The sequence below is a fragment of the Felis catus genome, chromosome C2, assembly GCF_018350175.1.
Source record: "Felis catus isolate Fca126 chromosome C2, F.catus_Fca126_mat1.0, whole genome shotgun sequence".
Classification (NCBI taxonomy): Eukaryota; Metazoa; Chordata; class Mammalia; order Carnivora; family Felidae; genus Felis; species Felis catus.
Window position 1 is genome coordinate 59,653,470 of NC_058376.1, and position 20,966 is coordinate 59,674,435.

At 38.0% G+C, this 20,966-nt stretch overlaps 1 protein-coding gene across 5 annotated transcripts in view; it reads right to left on the reverse strand.

The window, feature by feature from the left end:
* Positions 1-20,966, reverse strand: part of CFAP44 (cilia and flagella associated protein 44) — a 149,772-nt gene that overhangs the window by 27,290 nt on the left and 101,516 nt on the right. For all 5 annotated transcript variants that reach the window (XM_019839725.3, XM_003991635.5, XM_023260139.2 and 2 more), the window contains 2 exons: positions 13,380-13,557; positions 474-974 (listed from right to left, as the gene is read on the reverse strand). In XM_019839725.3, the coding sequence (XP_019695284.2) occupies positions 474-974; positions 13,380-13,557 (679 nt within the window). The remainder of the gene's footprint in view (positions 1-473; positions 975-13,379; positions 13,558-20,966) is intronic.

The following is a 20,966-nucleotide window of genomic DNA, read 5'->3' on the forward strand; positions in this document are numbered from 1 at the left end:
GGTGCCATTCCAGCTCCAGAACAATTTTGAAGCCAGTCATCACCATGAACACTCCCACTAATGAGGCAAATCACACATTAGAGAAAGAGAAGGTTGTAAAAACCAGAGGGAGTCCCATTTTCTCTGGAAAGTTTTTAAATTGTGTTCCATCCATCATCTGAAAGCTGCCCCATCACTTGCCCTTTACCAAGACTTGAGTTAGATGCTGATTAACATGGATTTGCTTTTAATTCTTAGCTTTGCAGAAAGCAAAAGGTTTAAAAGCTCCAATGTTCTTGGGCAGAGGGCAATGGTTTCCAGAAGGCCAGAGATGGGGAGGAAGCCAAGCCTTCAGTGGGCTGGTCAGTGAGAAAGATTATTATAGAGAGTGTGTATACACACACACACACACACACACACGCACACAAATAATAGATCTAGTTCTTCCCTTCTCCCCTCTTTCAGCTTTAAAAAGGCACAGTTTCACCCCTTACCCTGTTGGTCAAATACTCTTGCATGTACACATGCTTAATCTCATCTCTCTTCATAATCTCCAGCTCTAGATCAATTGGATCTGCTTTTTCAAATTCCATTAACTTTGGAGTATCTACAATTAGTGCTAATGCCTTTGATGATCTAGACAATGAATCTCTTGTTGTCAAATCACCATCCTTTCCAGAAGAGAGTTTGAGAAATCCTCCACCTGCGCCTGTAGACCGTCTCTGTTCCATTTCAGAGGGCTTTTCATCCTGAATCGTCATATGCTCTTGCTTAAAATTTAGGAGAATTTCCTCATCATAGTGAAATCTCTTTTCTGGAACTTCTTCTGGGTGTATCTGAGGGATTTCAGGAATAGGGATGTGCTTGGATATGTGAAGAGTTGACTGAATGCTCTTCAGTTCTTGCACCAGGCACTGTATTTCCTCAATAACAGCCACTTTAAGATCTCGAAGAGAGAGGATGCATTTGTTCATGTGCATTTTCTTTGAATGGGCCTAATAAAAAGAACAGAAGGAAATAAAATGACAACCCAGTTTGAAATATGATTTCTGTCCCTTGACAGGTATCCCTAGCAAAAAGCCAAAATAAAAATTGTTATCTAATTATATACAGGATTATTCCTATTCTCTACTAAGTTACTCTTTTGTCTAACTTTTAGGCTGTTTCCAATTTAGCTTCTCCAAAAGAGGAAGACAGTATGGATGTGACCTCTGGTATCCCTTGGCTGGCCTGTAGGGCTAAGTTCTGCTGTTCTCTTCCCACCACCCAGGGGAAGTTCTTCCTGAAGGCTTGTACTCAGCCAAAACCTAGACAGTAAAAGCTCATTCTCTGGTCAGGAACACACACACATAACTGCCCTTCCCAGACGGAAACTCAAATTCCATTGGCTGAGACACATTTACGGTTGCCTACTTACAGCTAAACTACAGTTTAGCCTATATTTCTTCTGTATTTTGGCCACATTATTACTGTTATTTCTTGTGCAGGCACAAGAATTGCAATATCATAGCACACCAAGAGATTCCAGGATACTTCCTTTGTTCCTGATCCACTTATCTAAGCCAAGTTGTGGCCCCTACCTCAAGCCACAGGAGCCATTGCTCCCTCATTACAAGCTGTTTCCCCACTCTTTGTTTTCAAAATGTTCTTACAAGAGCCTATAGGCACATGCCACCCTAATCCTGTATACAATTAGGTAACAAGATGGTCCAAAGGCTATTAAGAGTTACTTTGCATAAATATACAGGTTTAAAAAAATCAAAATATACTTCTCCAAATTGACAGTAATTCTGTATTATTCAGGAACTTTAACAGCCAACTCACATCAATGGATACATGACCCAGATAGAGTATCAATAAGGAAACAGTAGCTTTGAATGATACATTAGACCAGATGAACCTAACAGATATATAAAAAATATTCCATCTCAAAATGGAATACACATTCTTTTCAAGTACAAATGGAATATTCTCCAGGATATATCACATGTTATGCCACAAAAAAAAATCTCAATAAATTTAAAAAGATGGAAATCATATCATGCATCTTTTTTGACCAAAGTGGTATGAAACTGGAAATAAATTACAAGAAAATATTAGAAAGAACATAAATATATGGAGGTTAAATAACATGTACTCAATAATGAATGGATCAACTGAGAAATCAAAGAAACAGTAAAAAAAAAAATACATGGGGACTCATGAAAATGAAAAAAAGCAGTCCAAAATCTTCAGAATGCAGCAAAAGCATTTCTAAGAAGGAAGTTTATAGTGGTAGAGGCTTACTCAAGAAACAAGACAAGGCTCAAATAAACAACCTAATCTTACACCTAAAGGAGTTAGAAAAAGAACAAAGCCAAAAGCTAGTGAAAGGAATGAAATAATAAAGATTAGAGTAAAAGTAAATGAAATAGAGACAAACAAAACAAAGCAAACAACAATAAAAGATTATTAAACCAGGACCTGGTTTTTGAAAAGATAAACAAAAGTGATAAACATTTAGCTAGACTAATCAAGAAAAAAGAGAAGACTCAATAAATAAAATCAGAAATGAAGGAGGAGAAATAACAACTGACCTACAGAAATATAAGAGTTATAAGAGAATATTATGGAAAATTATACGCCAAGAAATTAGACAACCTAGAAGAAATTAATACATTCCTAGAAGCATATAACTTTCTAAAACTGAAAAATAGAAAATATGAAGACTAATTATTAGCAAAGAAATTGAATGAGTCATCAAAAAACAAAAGTCCAGGCCCAGATGGATTCGTAGGTTAATTCTACCGAATATTGAAAGAAGAGTTAATACCTATTCTTTTCCAAATCTTCCAAAATATATGAGGAAGGAAAGCTTCTAGGTACAGCTTATAAAGCCAGCATTACCCTGACATTAAAACCAGACAAAAATCACAATAATAACAACAAAAACTACTACTACTGCCACAGGCCAATATCTCTGATGAACATAGACACAGAAATCAATAAGATATTAGCAAACCAAATTCAACAATACATTGAAAAAATTATTCACCATAATTAAGTAGAATTTATTCTTGGGGTGCAAGGGTGGTTCAATATTTGGAAATCAATGTCTTTTATCACATTAATCAGAGAAAGAATTCACACTATATGATCATGCCAATAGATGCAGAAAAAGCATTTGACAAAATTCAACAACCATTCCTGATAAAAAATCTCCCAACAAAATAGGTTTATAGATAACATACCTCAACATAATAAAGGCCTTATATAAAAAACCCACAGCTAACATCATAACTCGATGGTGAAAAACTGAAAGCTCTTCTTCTGAGATCAGCAAGAAGACAAGGATGTCCACTTTCACCACTTTTATTCAACATAATACTAGAAGTCCTAGCCACAGCAATCAGACAAGAAAAAGAAAGAAAAGTGCATCCATATTGGTAAGGAAGAAGTAAAATTGTCACTATTTGTAGATGACATGATACTGTACATAGAAAAAGCCCTAAGGACACCATCAAAGAATTACTAGAACTGGTCAATTAATTTTGTAAAGTTGCAAAATAAAAAAATTAATATACAAAAATTTGTTGCATTTCCATATCCTAATAAAGTAGCAGAAAGAGAAATTAAGAAAACAATCTCATTTACAATTGCACCAACAAAAATAAAAAACCTAGCAAAACTTAACCAAAGAAGTGAATACTTGTACTCTGAAAACTATAAAACATTGGTGACACAAATTGAAGAAGATACAAATAAATGGAAAGATAGTCCATGATCATGGATTGGAAGAATTAGTATTGTTAAAAATATCCACACTACCCAAAGCAATCCACAAATCTAATACAATCCCTATCAAAATATGAAAAGCATTTTTCACAGAACTACAACAAATAATTCTAAAATTAGTATGGAATCACAAAAGACCCCAAATAGCTAAAGCAATCTTAAGAAAAAATAACAACACTAGAGGTATCACACTCCCAGATTTCATGATATACTACAAAGCTGTAGTAATCAAAACAGTATGGTACTAGCACAAAAACGGACATGTAGATCAATGGGCAGAATTGAAAACCCAGAAATAAACCCACACTTATAGAGTCAATCTATGATAAATGATGCAGGAATATACAATGGGGAAAAAGGTAGTCTCTTCAACAAATGATGCTGGAAAATTGGACAGCTACATGCAAAAGAATGAAACTAGACCACTTTCTTATACCATAGATAAAAATGAACTCAAAATGGATTAGAGACCTAAATGTGAGACCTTAAACCATAAAATTTCTAAAAGAAAACATAGGCAGGAGTGTCTGGGTGGCTCAGTTGGTTAAGTGTCCAACTCTTAGTTTTGGCTCAGATCATGATCTAACAGTTCATGAGTTTGAGCCCCACATGGGGCTCAGTGCTGACAGCATGGAGCCTGCTTGGGATTCTCTCTCCCCCTCTCTCTGCCCATCCCCTGTTTATTCTCTCTCTCTCTCTCTCTCTCTCTCTCTCTCTCTCTCTCTCTCTCTCTCAAAAATAAATAAATAAACTTAAAAAACTTAAAAAAAATAAAGAAAATATAGGCAATAATTTCTTTGACATCAGCCATAGAAACATATTTCTAGATTTATCTCCTAAGGTAAGGGAAACAAGAGCAAAAATAAACTGTTGGAACTACACCAAAATAAAAAGCTTTTGCACAGCAAAGGAAACCAGCAACAAAACTGAAAGGCAATCCAGTGAATGGGAGAAGATATTTGTAAATGATATATGCAATAAGGAGTTAACATCCAAACTATGTAAGGAACTTATACAACATGAAAAAAAAATCCAATTAAAAAAAGGGCAGAGAACCTGAATAGACATTCTTCTAAAGGAAACATACATATGGCCAACAGACACATGAAAAGATTCTCAACATCACTAATGATCAGGGAAATACAAATCAAAACTACAATGAAATATCATCTTATGCCTATCAGAATGGCTAGTAACAGAAAGACAAGAAATAACAAGTGTTGGCAAGAATGTGGAGAAATAGGAACCCTTGTATACTGTTGGTAGAAACATAAATTGGTGCAACCACTATGGAAAACAGTATAGAGGCTCCTCAAAAAATTAACAATAGAATTAGCATATGACCCAATAATACCACTTATGAATATTTATCTGAAGAAAATGAAAACACTAATTTGAAAAGACCTATGCACCCCTATGTTTATTGCAGCATCATTTACAATCTTGATATGGAAGCAACCCAAATGTCCATCAACAGATGAATGGATAAATAGGTGGTATATACATACAATGAAATATTATTCATCCATAAAAAGCATAAGATCTTGCCATTTGGGACAACATGGATGGCCATAGAGCATATCATGCTAAGTGAAATAAGTCAGAGAAAGACAAATACCATATGATTTCACTCGTATGTGGAATATAAGAAACAAAACAAACAGAGAAACAAACAAACAAAAAAACCCATACTCTTAAATACAGAGAACAAATTGGTGGTTGCCAGAGGTGGGGTGGGGAGATGGGTGAAATTGATAAAAGGATTAAGAGGTACAAACCTCTATTTAGAAAATAAATAAGTCACATAAATGAAAAGTACAATATAGGGAATATAGTCAGTACGATTGTAGTAATGTTGTTTAGTAACAAATGGTGACTACACCTATTGTGGTGAGCACTGAGTAATGTACAAATTTGATGAATCATTATATTGTTTACCTGAAACTCATATAACACTGAATGTTATACTTCAAAAACAAAAGGCACTTCTCCAGGCAGTCTTAGAAAACTTACCTGTATAATTACCACCTATGAACCAAGAACATTATAACAAAATAGAGATTTTTTTTTACATTCTTAAGAACAAACCTTTCAAGCATTAAAGTAAAACTCAAAATCCAGCACTTCTGTGAATGGTGGACCACTGTGAAGCACCTGGAGGACTAAGAATTAAGCTTAAAAGAACAAATCTAAGCCAACCTGATGACTGTAAGGCTCGCCTCTTTGAAGAACCCTTTTTACATATCAACATTTTCTTTTTAGTTTTACAAATACCACACATACCTAAATACTGGCCACAGGGAAGTGGTATATATAATATGTTATTTCCAAAAAAGCTTGAAACGTTAGTAATTTTTAACTTAGCCATGATAGTAATGACCATTTGTTGACTTTGACCATCACATTAATGTTGTGAGGCAGACTAGATATGTCTTATTGTTGTTAATTGGTATTAATACTCTTTTAACAGACAATATAACTGAGACTTAGGGAGATTTAAATGACTAGCAAAGTTTATGTGCCTATTAAGTGGCAGAGATGGAAACAGAACTCTGATCTTCTGACTTGTAGAATAGCGTGCTCTACATTAATTTACGCTGTTTTAATAAAATGGATTTCAGTGTAATGCAGTTCAGTTCAAGACATGATACATGTCCATCATCTCTAGCTAGACCATGAAATTTCAGGTTGGATGACTGGCAATTGTGCTAAAAAAAAAATTTCTCTATGATGAGGGATCAGACATGATAGATGAAACAAGAATTATCTTAAAGGAACAGCTAGAAAAACAATCTAGACACAAGAGAGAAAGATGGCAGTATAGAAGGTCGCTGGGCTCACTGCATCCTGCTGATCACTTAGATTCCACCCACATTGGCCTAAATAACTCCAAAAATTGCCGGAGGAGTAGCAGAACAGACTCTCTGGAGCCAAGCGTAGACAAGAGACCCAAGGAAGAGGGTAGGAAGGGCGGAGAAGCAGTGCGTGCTATACAGACTGGCAGGAGGGAGCTGGGGTGGTGGAGGGGCAGCCCACAGGGCAAGGCAAGCCCCTGAAATCTGGCTTGCAAAAGCAGAGGGGCTGGACTGTCTGAGTTCTGACAGCCAGTGGGACTTAACACCTGGAATGTTAAAAGTCAACAGCTCTGCTCTCAGAGAGAATACCAGGAGAGAGAGTTGTTGAGTCCCAGAAGGAAAGAGCTCAGTGGGGGAACAAAGGCGCTGGCAAGTGCCATTTCCCTCTCCCATACCCCAGCTGAAATTCCAAAGGGAACCAGTTCCCGACACCGAACTTGCTTGCACTGCACAAACACCCAACACTGTGCTTCTGAGGATCAATCCCTCCAATGGGCCTGCCTGCTTCCTTGTGCTGCAGAGCCCCTCCCGCAGGGACCACTGATGGCAAAGCTAGCTAAGACTGCCCCTCCCACCCCTGTGCACCTTGTGGATCCACCCCATCTAATACACCCTGTCTAGATCCCATCGAAGCAACACCACAAGCCTGGCAGTGTGCAAGCAGCCCAGACAGGGGCCACACCACTTCACAGTGAGTCCTGCCCCTGGGAGAGGGGAAGAGAAGGTACACACCAGTCTGACTGTGGCCCAAAGCACCAACACAAGTTTCTCCGGACAGCACAGGGGAGGTGTCCTGCGATTTAGAGCTACCACAGGGACTAGCCAAAATGATGAAATGGAAGAATTCTCCTCAAAAGAAAGTCCAGGAAGTAGCGACAGCTAACGAATTAATCAAAACTGATTTAAACAATATAACAGAACAAGAATTTAGAATAATAGTCATAAAATTAATCGCTGCACTTAAAGCATAGAGGACAGCAGAGAATCTATTACTACAGAGATCTAGGGAATAAAAAATAGTCATGAGGTGCAATAATAAATGCTATAATGCTATAAATGCTAAAAAATGCTGTATATGAGGTGCAAAATAAAATGGAGGTGGCCATAGCACAGAATGAAGAGGGAGAGGAGAGAATAGGTGAATTAGAAGATAAAATTATGGAAGAAGAGGAAGCTGAGAAAAAGAGAGATAAAAAAAATCCAGGAGTATGAAGGGAGACTTAGAGAAAGTGATCCAATCAAACGGAACGATATCCGTATCATACGAATTCCAGAAGAAGAGAGAGAGAAAGGGGCTGAAGGTGTACTTGAACAAATCATAGCTGAAAACTTTCCTGATCTTGGGAAGGAAACAGGCATTGAAATCCAAGAGGCACAGAGAACTTTCTTCAGACGTAACTTGAATCGGTCTTCTGCACTATATATCATAGTGAAACTGGCAAAATACAAGGATAAAGAGAGAATTCTGAAGGCAGCTAGGGATAAACAGGCCCTAACATACAAGGGTAGACACATAAGGTTAGTAGCAGACCTATCTACTGAAATTTGGCAGGCCAGAAAACAGTAGCAGGAAATCTTCAATGTGATGAACAGAAAAAAATATGCAACCGGGAATCCTTTATCCAGCAAGTCTTTAATTCAGAATAGAAGGAGAGATAAAGGTCTTCCCAAACAAACAAAAACTGAAGGAATTCATCACCACTAAACCAGCCCTATAAGAGATCCTAAGGGGGATTCTGTGAGTGAAATGTTGCAAGGATCACAAAGTACCAGAGACATCACTACAAGCATGAAATCTTCAAACATCACAATGACTCTAACCCCATATCTTTCTGTAATAACACTGAATGTAAATGGACTAAATGCTCCAACCAAAAGACATAGGGTATCAGAATGGATTAAAAAAAAAAAGACCCATCTATTTACTGTCTACAAGAGACTCATTTTAGACCTGAGGACACCTTCAGATTGAGAGTGAGGGGATGGAGAACTATCTATCATGCTACTGGAAGTCAAAAGAAAGGTGGAGTAGCCATACTTATATCAGACAAACTAGACTTTAAATTAAAGGCTGTAACAAGAGATGAAGAAGGGCATTAGATAATAATTACAGGGTCTATCCATCAGGAACACCTAACAATTATAAATGTCTATGTGCTGAATATGGAACTCCCAAATATATAAAACAATTACTCACAAACATAAACAACCTTATTGATAAGAATGTGGTAATTGCAGGGGACTTTAATAACCCACTTACAACAATGGAGAGATCATCTAGACACAGAATCAATAAAGAAACAAGGGCCCTGAATGATACACTGGATCAGATGGACTTGACAGATATGTTGAGAACTCTGCATCCCAAAGCAACAGAATATACTTTCTTCTCGAGTGCATGTGGAACATTCTCCAAGATAGATCACATACTGGGTCACAAAACACCCCTTCATAAGCATACAAGAATTGAGATCATACCATGCATACTTTCAAACCACAACACTATGAAATTTGAAATCAACCACAGAAAAAAGTCTGGAAAACCTCCAAAAGCATGGGGGTTAAAAAACACCCTACTAAAGAATGAATGGGTCAACCAGACAATTAGAGAAGAAATTTAAAAATATATGGAAACAAATGAAAATGAGAATACAACAATCCAAACGCTTTGGGATGCAGCAAAGGCAGTCCTGAGAGGAAAATACATTGCAATCCAGGCCTATGTCAAGAAACAAGAAAAATCCCAAATACAGAATCTAACAGCACACCTAAAGGAAAGAGAAGCAGAACAGCAAAGAAAGCCTAAACCCAGCAGAAGAAGAGCAATAATAAAGATCAGAGCAGAAATAAAGAATACAGAATCTAAAACAACTGTAGAGCAGATCAATGAAACCAAAAGTTGGTTTTTGAAAAAATAAACAAAATTGATAAACCTCTAGCCAGGCTTCTCAAAAAGAAAAGAGAGAGGACCCAAATAGATAAAATCATGAATGAAAATGGAATGATTACAACCAATCCCTCAGAGATACAAGCAATTATCAGGGAATACTATGAAAAATTATATGCCAACAAACTGGACACCCGGGAAGAAATGGACAAATTCCTAAGCACCCACACACTTCCAAAACTCAAACAGGAAGAAATAGAAAATATGAACACACCCATAACCAGCGAAGAAATTGAATCAGTTATCAAAAATCTCCGAACAAATAAGAGTCCAGGACCAGATGGCTTCCCTAGGGAATTCTAGCAGACATTTAAAGCAGAGATAATACCTATCCTTCTCAAGATGTTCCAAAAAAATAGAAAGGGAAGGAAAACTTTCAGACTCACTCTATGAAGCCAGTATTACTTTGATTTCCAAACCAGACAGAGACCCAGCAAAAAAAGAGAACTGCAGGCCAATATCCCTGATGAATATGGATGCAAAAATTATCAACAAGATACTATCAAATAAAATTCAACAGCATATAAAAAGAATTATTCACCATGATCAAGTGGGATTCAATCCTGGGATGCAGGGCTGGTTCAACATTCGCAAATCAATGTGATACATCACATTAATAAAAGAAAAGATAAGGACCATATGATCCTGTCAATCAATGCAGAAAATGCATTTCACAAAATTCAGCATCCTTTCTTAATAAAAACCCTCGAGAAAGTCATGATAGAAGGAACATACTTAAAGATCATAAAAGCCATTTATGAAAATCCCACAGCTAACATCATCCTCAATAGGGAACAACTGAGAGCTTTTTCCCTGAGATCAGGAACACGACAGGGATGTCCACTCTCACAGCTGTTGTTTAACATAGTGTTGAAAGTTCTACCATCAGCAATCAGACAACAAAAGGAAATCAAAGGTATCAAAACTGGCAAAGATGAAGTCGAGCTTTCACTTTTTGCAGATGACATGATATTATACATGCAAAACCTGATAGACTCCACCAAAAGTCTGCTAGAACTGTTGTATGAATTCAGAAAAGTCACAGGATACAAAAATAATGTACAGAAATCAGTTGCATTCTTATACACTAGTAATGAAGCAATAGAAAAACAAATAAAGAAACTGATCCCATTCACAATTGCACCAAGAAGCATAAAATATCTAGGAATAAACCTAACCAAAGATGTAAAAGATCTGTATACTGAAAACTATTGAAAGCTTATGAAGGAAATTGAAGATACAAAGAAATGGAAAAACATTCCGTGCTCATGGATTAGAAGAATATTGTTAAAATGTCAATACTACCCAAAGCAATCTACACATTCAATGCAATCCCAATCAAAATTGCACCAGCATTCTTCTCAAAGCTAGAACAAGCAATCCTAAAATTTGTGTGGAACCACAAAAGACCCTGAATAGCCAAAGTAATATTGAAGAAGAAGACCAATGTGGGAAGCATCACAATCCCAGACTTTAGTCTCTACTACAAAGCTCTAATCATCAAGACAGCATGGTATTGGCACAAAAACAGACACATAGACCAAAGGAATAGAATAGACTCCAGAATTGAACCCACAAAAGTATGGCCAACTAATCTTTGACAAAGCAGGAAAGAATATTCAATGGAAAAAAGACAGTCTCTTTAACAAAGGGTGCTGGGAGAAATGGACAGCAACATCCAAACAATGAAACTAGACCACTTTCTTACACCATTCACAAAAATAAACTCAAAATGGATGAAGGACATGAATGTGAGACAGGAAACTATCAAAACCCTAAAAGAAAAAGTAGGAAAAACCTCTCTGACCTCAACCGCAGAAATTCTTACTTGACACATATCCAAAGGCAAGGGAATTAAAAGCAAAAATGAACTATTGGGACCTCATGAAGATAAAAAGCTTCTGCACTGCAAAGGAAACAGTCAACAAAACTAAAAGGCAACTGACAGGATGGGAAAAGATATTTGCAAATGACATATAGGACAAAGGGCTAGTATCCAAAATCTATAAAGAGCTCACCAAACTCCACGCCCAAAAAACAAATAACCCAGTGAAGAAATGGGCAGAAAACATGAATAGGCACTTCTCTAAAGAAGACATCCGGATGGCCAACAGGCACATGAAAAGATGGTCAACATCGCTCCTCATCAGGGAAATACAAATCAAAACCACACTCAGGTATCATCTCACGCCAGTCAGAGTGGCCAAAATGAACAAATCAGGAGACTATAGATGCTGGAGAGGATGTGGAGAAATGGGAACCCTCTTGCACTGTTGGTGGGAATGCAAACTGGTGCAGCCACTCAGGAAAACAGTGTGGAGGTTCCTCAAAAAATTAAAAATAGATCTACCCTATGACCCAGCAATAGCACTGTTAGGAATTTACCCAAGGGATACCGGAGTGCTGATGCATAGGGGCACTTGTACCCCAACGTTTATAGCAGCACTCTGGACAATAGCCAAATTATGGGAAGAGCCTAAATGTCCATCAACTGATGTATGGATAAAGAAGTTGTGATTTATATATACGATGGAATACTATGTGGCAATGAGAAAGAATGAAATATGGCCTCTTGTAGCAACGTGGATGGAACTGCAGAGTGTTATGCTAAGTGAAATAAGTCATAGAGAAAGACAGATACCATATGTTTTCACTCCTATGTGGATCCTGAGAAACTTAACAGAAGACCATGGGGGAGGGGAAGGGGAAAAAAGTTACAGAGAGGGAAGGAAGCAAACCATGAGAGACTCTTAAAAACTGAGAATAAACTGACGGTTGATGGGGGGTGGGAGGGAGGGGAAAGTGGGTGATGGGTATTGAGGAGGGCACCTGTTGGGATGAGCACTGGGTGTTACATGGAAATCAATTTGATAATAAATTTCATATTAAAAAAAAGAGAAACAATCTAAATGGTCACTAAGAAAATGTTCAAAATGTCTATTTAAACAGAAAGGTATAGTTATGAGCTATGAACATTTATTTATGGATATGATTTGCCATACCAGGATCCTCCTACTTCTGGCACATATAGAATTTTTGGTGAAACTGAAAGACTTTTTTTTTTCCTGAAGACACTTTACTGCCACTTGTCAGAAAATTATAAAATATTCTAATATGTTAGATCCGTGGTATGATTGGCACTTTGTCCAATGGGATGCCTTGTAGTGTCCAAACTGCATGTCCATAGTAGGTGGCCATGGACCACATTCTCCTCAAAATGGTAGCTCAGATACTTTCTGAGTCTCTAAACGTGAAAAGTCACTTTTCAGTTCAAATTAAGGAATTACTATGACACAGAGAGGAGACTTTAGTAAAAAAGGGGGGATGAGAAATCAGGATAATTGGAAGCAGTTTGGCAGAATGTAGATAAAAATTTTAAAAAGGAATATGTTAATATGTTATTATTGAGACACTTAAAAAATTTAAGTCCTGGGAAAAAAAAGTCAAACAATGGCCTTTTCCCCTAAGTCTTTGGAAGTCTACAGCAGCCAAGGACATGTTTGAATTTCAGAAATTCAAAGTCTCTAAAGTATAGAGCTTTAACCCATGAAACATATTGAGTCAAGTAATTAACTTGAAGGCTGGTTCTGCCATTTTAACTAAATAATCACAGATAAATCCCTTGTCCTCTCTGGGCCTCAGTTTCGTCATTTGTAAAAAGGGGGCATTATTCTAAATAATCATGAAGATCTTCCTTCAGTTCTAAGTTTCTATGACTATATATTCCTACAGACCATCTAGTGAAACAAGTGGTTTCAGCACAGAATACCACTAAAAACTCAAGGGTGCCTCTCATTGTCATGTAAGCAATGAGTAATAAGTACCATGGAGTCTAGATGTCCCAGCTCCTCTTCTTTCTTGGCAGCATTTACTCTCATGTGCTCAGGTATTTTGTAGTCTGGGGATGTCTTCAGATTGAAGTCTCCCATATACAACTGGGCCTCTTTGATGGCTTGAACATCTTTGGGATCTTCATAGTCATCCTGAGGTTTACTCTTGTACCTATCAGAAAAAAAGGCAACCCAGCCACAAACTTAACAATAAAATTCAGTTTGTCCACTATATGTATATAATCAAATTCAGGCATCAAGCAAAAGTATAATTCTGAGTGTGTGGCACTACTTTCCTCCATAGCGCCCAAGCATTTTTTTAAAGTTAATGACTACAGACCTTCCACAGCTTACAATGGGGTTATGTAGCAATAAACTCATAGTTGAAAATACCATAAATTGAAAATGTATTCAATATACCTAACCTACCTAACATTATAGTCTAGCCTAGCCCACCTTAAACATTAGCCTACAGTTGGGAAAAATTATCAAATACAAAGTCCATTTTACAATAAAGTGTTGACTATCTCATGTAATTTATTGACTACTGTACTGAAAGTGAAAAACAGAATGGTTGTAAATGTACTGATTGCTTATCCTCATGACTGTGTGGTTGACTTAGAGTGGTGGCTCACTGCTTCTGACCAGTATCATACTGCATACATCACTAGCCTGGGAAAATATCAAAATTCAAAGTATAGTTTCTACTGAATGCATATCACTTTCACACCATTGTAAAGCCAAAAAAATCATGAGTCAAACAATCAAAACTTGGGGATGATCTGTATTCTTAAGGCACCCCAAAGTAACAATGAAATAAATAAAAACCAATTACCAATTGGTGTTGAAATAATCTGAATTATTCTTAGGCTTTGGTTCAATTCTAAGTGATCTATATCAACATGGTTATTTATTCCCTCAATAGACATTAAACCATAGAGATGGAGTGGGTGTATTTTAATCACTAAAAGTTAATGTACCTTTTAAAAAATAACCTAAGTGATTGTCATTACATTTTCAAAACGAGAATCTAATTAAAAATGATATAATGATGGGGCGCCTGGGTGGCGCAGTCGGTTAAGCGTCCGACTTCAGCCAGGTCACGATCTCGCGGTCCATGAGTTCGAGCCCCGCGTCAGGCTCTGGGCTGATGGCTCGGAGCCTGGAGACTGTTTCCGATTCTGTGTCTCCCTCTCTCTCTGCCCCTCCCCCGTTCATGCTCTGTCTCTCTCTGTCCCAAAAATAAATAAAAACGCGGAAAAAAAATTAAAAAAAAATGATATAATGAGCATATATACTTGCCTCTCTCTCCCCCCCCCCACCAGTTCCATGAAAATGATGGGTAGAGGTATTAAAGGGAATAAATCAGTAAGGCTGAGAATAAGATAGAAAGCCATGAATAAACCAATGATAGTAATTTTAAAGACCAGAGAAAACTGTGGCCCAGAATATCCCTAAGGTAAGGTTATAAAAAGGATTTGATATGACCTTATTAGTAGACCATAGCCTCCTAGGAGGCCCCAAGCACAGAGCGGGCAGGTATGGAGCAGGTAATAGAATATTAGACATTATTTAGCAAAATTAATTAAAGGATTGAAAAGGAATTCCTGAACCAATTTAATCTTCTTCTCACTTTTCTCATGTCCACACATAAAAAGGAGTAGCAGCTTTTACACCTCAATTAAAACTGGAAGAATGAGGGGTGACTGGGTGGCTCAGATGGTTAAGTGACTGAAACTTGGTTTTGGCTCAGGTCATGATCTCACGGTTTGTGAGATCAAGCCCTGCAAGGGCTCCAAGCTGACAGTGTGATAACTGCTTGGAATTCTCTCTCTCACTCTCTCTTTTCTTCCCTGCTTCCCAAGATAAATTAAAAAAAAAAAAACGCATTTGTTTTTAAACTGAAGAACAAATCTCTATAGAAACTGACCTCCCTGCTTGGAAACTGCTAGTGCACCTAGGATAGGGGTTGGCACACCATTGTAGGGATCTTTATTGGAAGACCCCAACCGACATAATTCTTTAAAGTGAAGTCTGCCAGTCAACATGAACATGTACACAGAGCTTGCAATCAGCCCTTAGGAAAACAAACATATACAATAACAGAGAAAACACATGTTATCTAAAGTATTAATTGACAATTGTTCCTTTGTGTAAAATAGCACTAAAAGGAAGGATTAAAAATTTTAAAAGGAAAGAAAGAGAGGTAGAAGGAAAGAAAAAGCAAGGAAATGAGGGAAGAAGGAAAGGAAAGGAAAGGAAAGGAAAGGAAAGGAAAGGAAAGGAAAGGAAAGGAAAGGAAAGGAAAGGAAAGGAAAGGAAAGGAAAGGAAAAAAGAAAAGAACAACCAGATACTTCTACTTTGGCTGTGTGTGAGGGAAACATGGCCTCTTTATTATTCTCATGCTATAAATAACTAGAAAACTGAACAAAAATTATGGAACTATGACATTGAAGGATAGGCAGCACAAGACTACATGCAAAAAGTGAAACAAAATAGCCAATCCTTACTGTCTCTATTTCTGCATGGAGGAAATTAGCAAACTATGGAATAGTGTTGAGATCCCAAATATTAGTCCAGTAATCTCACTGATTAAGGATACAAAGTTCAGAGTTCAGAGAGGCCAGAGTGGTTAGAATTTTGTGGAAAAAATATTAGAGCTACAAACAAAATAATGCCTTCAGAAATTCACATAGAGTTCTCTTGAGTTTTTGGCCAAGTATTAACCTATACATGTGTAATGTAAAACATCATAAAGATAAGTAAAGAACATCTAGGAAAAGTACAATTACTGGGAAATTATAAGACAAATAATTCTCATAATTTACACATTGCTGGAAATCACTCATGAATTCATCAGCTGGAGAGACCTTGTAAGGTAGGGAACATTCAGTAGAGATCCTTTAAAAAGTCATGCCTTCAAAGTGGGAAAAATAACACATCTAGACAGTGTCATCAATCACTCTGTCCTCATTGCCATTTATATACAACTACACCAAGGAACACAAAAATATACATTCTTTCTCAAGCACACATGGAATTTTCATGAAGACAGACTTTATGCAGGCCCATACAACTCCCAATAAATTTATAAGAATTTAAATCATGCAAACTATTTTCTGTGACCACAAAAAAATTATATTGGAAATAAAAAATATTTCTTTAAACCTCTGAATATTTGGAAATTAAACAGCATACTTAAAAACAAACCACAGCCAACAAGAAATCACAAGAGATATTAGAAAATATTTGGGGAGGAATAGAGATCCTGGGAAGATGGCGGCGTAGGAGGACGCTGGGCTCATGGTGCATCCTGCTGATCACTTAGATTCCACCTACACCTACCTAAATAACCCAGAAAACCACCAGAAGACTAGCAGAATGGAGACTCCAGAGCCAAGCACAGATGAGAGGCCCACGGAAGAGGGTAGGAAGGGTGGAGAGGCGGTGCGCACTGCACGGACTGGTGGGAGGGAGCCGGGGCAGAGGGGCGGCCTGCCGGCCAAGCAGAGCCCCCGAGTCTGGCTTGCAAAAGCAGAGGGGCCAGATGGAGTGTGTTCGGACAGCAAGCGGGACTTAACATCTGGAAGGTTATAAGTTAACAGCTCTGCTCAGAGTGTGGGAGGGCTGGAGGACAATGGGAGGGAGAGTTGTTGAGCCCCGGACAACAGAGCACAGCTTTGCAGGGAACAAAGGCACTCACCAGAGCCATCTCCCTCGCCCATCCCCCAGCCAAAATCCCAAAGGGAACCAGTTCCTGTCAGGGAACTTGCTTGCACCACGCAAACACTCAACGCCGTGCTTCTGCGGATCCATCCCTCCGGCAGGTCTGACTCCCTTCTGGTGCCGTAGGGCCCCTCCCGAAGTGGATCTCCAAAGGAAAAGCGCACTGAGACTGCCCCTCCCGCCCCTGTGCACATTGCCGATCCACCCCAGCTAATATGCCAGATCCCAGCACCACAAGTCTGGCAGTGTGCAAGTAGCCCAGATGGTCCACACCACCCAACAGTGAATCCTGCCCCCAGGAGAGGGGAAGAGAAGGCACACACCAGTGTGACTGTGGCCCCAGTGGTGGGCTGGGGGCAGACATCAGGTCTGACTGCGGTCCCGCCCACCAACGCAAGTTATTCAAGACAGCACAGGGGAAGTGTCCTGCAGTTCCACACCACTCCAGGGACTATCCAAAATGACGAAATGGAAGAATTCCCCTCAAAAAAACCTCCAGGAAATAACAGCTAACGAACTGATCAAAAACGATTTAAACAATATAACAGAAAGTGAATTTAGAATAATAGTCATAAAATTAATCGCTGACCTTGAAAACAGTATAAAGGACAGCAGAGAATCTCTTGCTACAGAGATCAAGGGACTAAGGAACAGCCAGGAAGAGCTAAAAAATGCTATCAATGAGCTGCAAAATAAAATGGAGACAACCACAGCTTGGATTGAAGAGGCAGAGGAGAGAATAGGTGAACTAGAAGATAAAATTATGGAAAAAGAAGCTGAGAAAAAGAGAGATAAAAAATCCAGGAGTATGAGGGGAAAATTAGAGAACTAAGTGATGCACTAAAGAGAAATAATCTATACATACTTGGTATTCCAGAGGAGGAAGAGAGAGGGAAAGGTGCTAAAGGTGTACTTGAAGAAATAATAGCTGAGAACTTCCCTGATCTGGGGAAGGAAAAAGGCATTGAAATCCAAGAGGCACAGAGAACTCCCTTCAGATGTAACTTGAATCAATCTTCTGCATGACATGTCACAGTGAAACTGGCAAAATACAAGGATAAAGGGAAAATTCTGAAAGCAGCTAGATTTAAACGTGCTCTAACATATAAAGGGAGACCTATAAGACTCGTGACCGATCTCTCTACTGAAACTTGGCAGGTCAGAAAGGAATGGCAGGAGATCTTCAATGTGATGAAATGAAAAAATATGCAACCGAGAATCCTTTATCCAGCAAGTCTGTCATTTAAATAGAAGGAGTGATAAAGGTCTTCCCAAACAAAAACTGAAGGAATTCATCACCACTAAACCAGCCATACAAGAGATCCTAAGGGGGATCCTGTGAGACAAAGTACCAGAGATATCGCTAAGCATGAAACCTTCAGACATCACAATGACTGATTTCTGCATTCTTTCTGTAATAACACTGAATGTAAATGGACTAAAAGCACTAACCAAAAGACATAGGGTATCAGAATGGATAAAAAAACAAGACCCATCTATTTGCTGTCTACAAGAGACTCATTTTAGACCTGAGGACACCTTCAAATTGAGAGTGAGGGGATGGAGAACTATTTATCATGCCACTGGAAGTCAAAAGAAAGCTGGAGTAGCCATACTTATATCAGACAAACTGGACTTTAAATTAAAGGCTGTAACAAGAGATGAAGAAGGGCGTTATATAATAATCACAGGGTCTATCCATCAGGAAGAGCTAACGATTATAAATGTCTATGCGCCAAATATGGGAGCCCCCAAATATATAAAACAATTACTCACAAACATAAGCAACCTTATTGATAAGAATGTGGTAATTGCAGGGGACTTTAACACTCCACTTACAGAAATGGATAGATCATCTAGACACACGGTCAATAAAGAAACAAGGGCCCTGAATGATACATTGGATCAGATGGACTTGACAGATATATTGAGAACTCTGCATCCCAAAGCAACAGAATATACTTTCTTCTCGAGTGCATGTGGAACATTCTCCAAGATAGATCACATACTGGGTCACAAAACAGCCCTTCATAAGTATACAAGAATTGAGATCATACCATGCACAGTTTCAGACCACAATGCTATGAAACTTGAAATCAACCATAGGAAAAAGTCTGGAAAACCTTCAAAAGCATGGAGGTTAAAGAACACCCTACTAAAGAATGAATGGGTCAACCAGACAATTAGAGAAGAAATTTAAAAATATATGGAAACAAACGAAAATGAAAATACAACAATCCAAACGCTTTGGGATGCAGCAAAGGCAGTCCTGAGAGGAAAAGACATTGCAATCCAGGCCTATGTCAAGAAACAAGAAAAATCCCAAATACAAAATCTAACAGCACACCTAAAGGAAATAGAAGCAGAACAGCAAAGACAGCCTAAACCCAGCAGAAGAAGAGCAATAATAAAGATCAGAGCAGAAATAAACAATATAGAATCTAAAAAAAACTGTAGAGCAGATCAACGAAACCAAGGGTTGGTTTTTTGAAAAAATAAACAAAATTGATAAACCTCTAGCCAGGCTCCTCAAAAAGAAAAGGGAGAGGACCCAAATAGATAAAATCATGAATGAAAATGGAATGATTACAACCAATCCCTCAGAGATACAAGCAATTATCAGGGAATACTATGAAAAATTATATGCCAACAAACTGGACAACCTGGAAGAAATGGACAAATTCCTAAGCACCCACACGCTTCCAAAACTCAATCAGGAGGAAATAGAAAGCCTGAACAGACCCATAACCAGTGAAGAAATTGAATCAGTCATCAAAAATCTCCGAACAAATAAAAGTCCAGGACCAGATGGCTTCCCAGGGGAGTTCTACCAGACGTTTAAAGCAGAGATAATACCTATCCTTCTCAAGCTATTCCAAAAAATAGAAACGGAGGAAAACTTCCAGACTCATTCTATGAAGCCAGCATTACTTTGATTCCTAAACCAGACAGAGACCCAGCAAAAAAAGAGAACTGCAGGCCAATATCCCTGATGAATATGGATGCATAAATTCTCAATAAGATACGAGCAAATCGAATTCAACAGCATATAAAAATAATTATTCACCATGATCAAGTGGGATTCATTCCTGGGATACAGGACTGGTTCAACATTCACAAATCAATCAACGTGATACATCACATTAACAAAAGAAAAGATAAGAACCATATGATCCTGTCAATCGATGCAGAAAAGGCATTTGACAAAATTCAGCAACTTTCTTAATAAAAACCCTCGAGAAAGTCGGGATAGAAGGAACATAATTACACATCATAAAAGCCATTTATGAAAATCCCACTTAACATCATCCTCAATGGGGAAAAACTGAGAGCTTTTTCCCTGAGATCAGGAACACGACAGGGATGTATACTCTCACCACTGTTGTTTAACATAGCGTTGGAAGTGCTAGCGTCAGCAATCAGACAACAAAAGGAAATCAAAGGCATCAAAATTGGCAAAGATGAAGTCAAGCTTTCACTTTTTGCAGATGACATGATATTATACATGGAAAATCCGATAGACTCCACCAGAAGTCTGCTAGAACTGATACATGAATTTAGCAAAGTTGCAGGATACAAAATCAATGTACAGAAATCAGTTGCATTCTTATACACTAATAATGAAGCAATAGAAAGACAAATAAAGAAACTGATCCCATTCACAATTGCACCAAGAAGCACAAAATACCTAGGAATAATTCTAACCAAATATGTAAAAGATCTGTATGCTGAAAACTATAGAAAGCTTATGAAGGAAGTTGAAGAACATATAAATAAATGGAAAAACATTCCGTGCTCATGGATTGGAAGAATAAATATTGTCAAAATGTCAATACTACCCAAAGCTATCTACA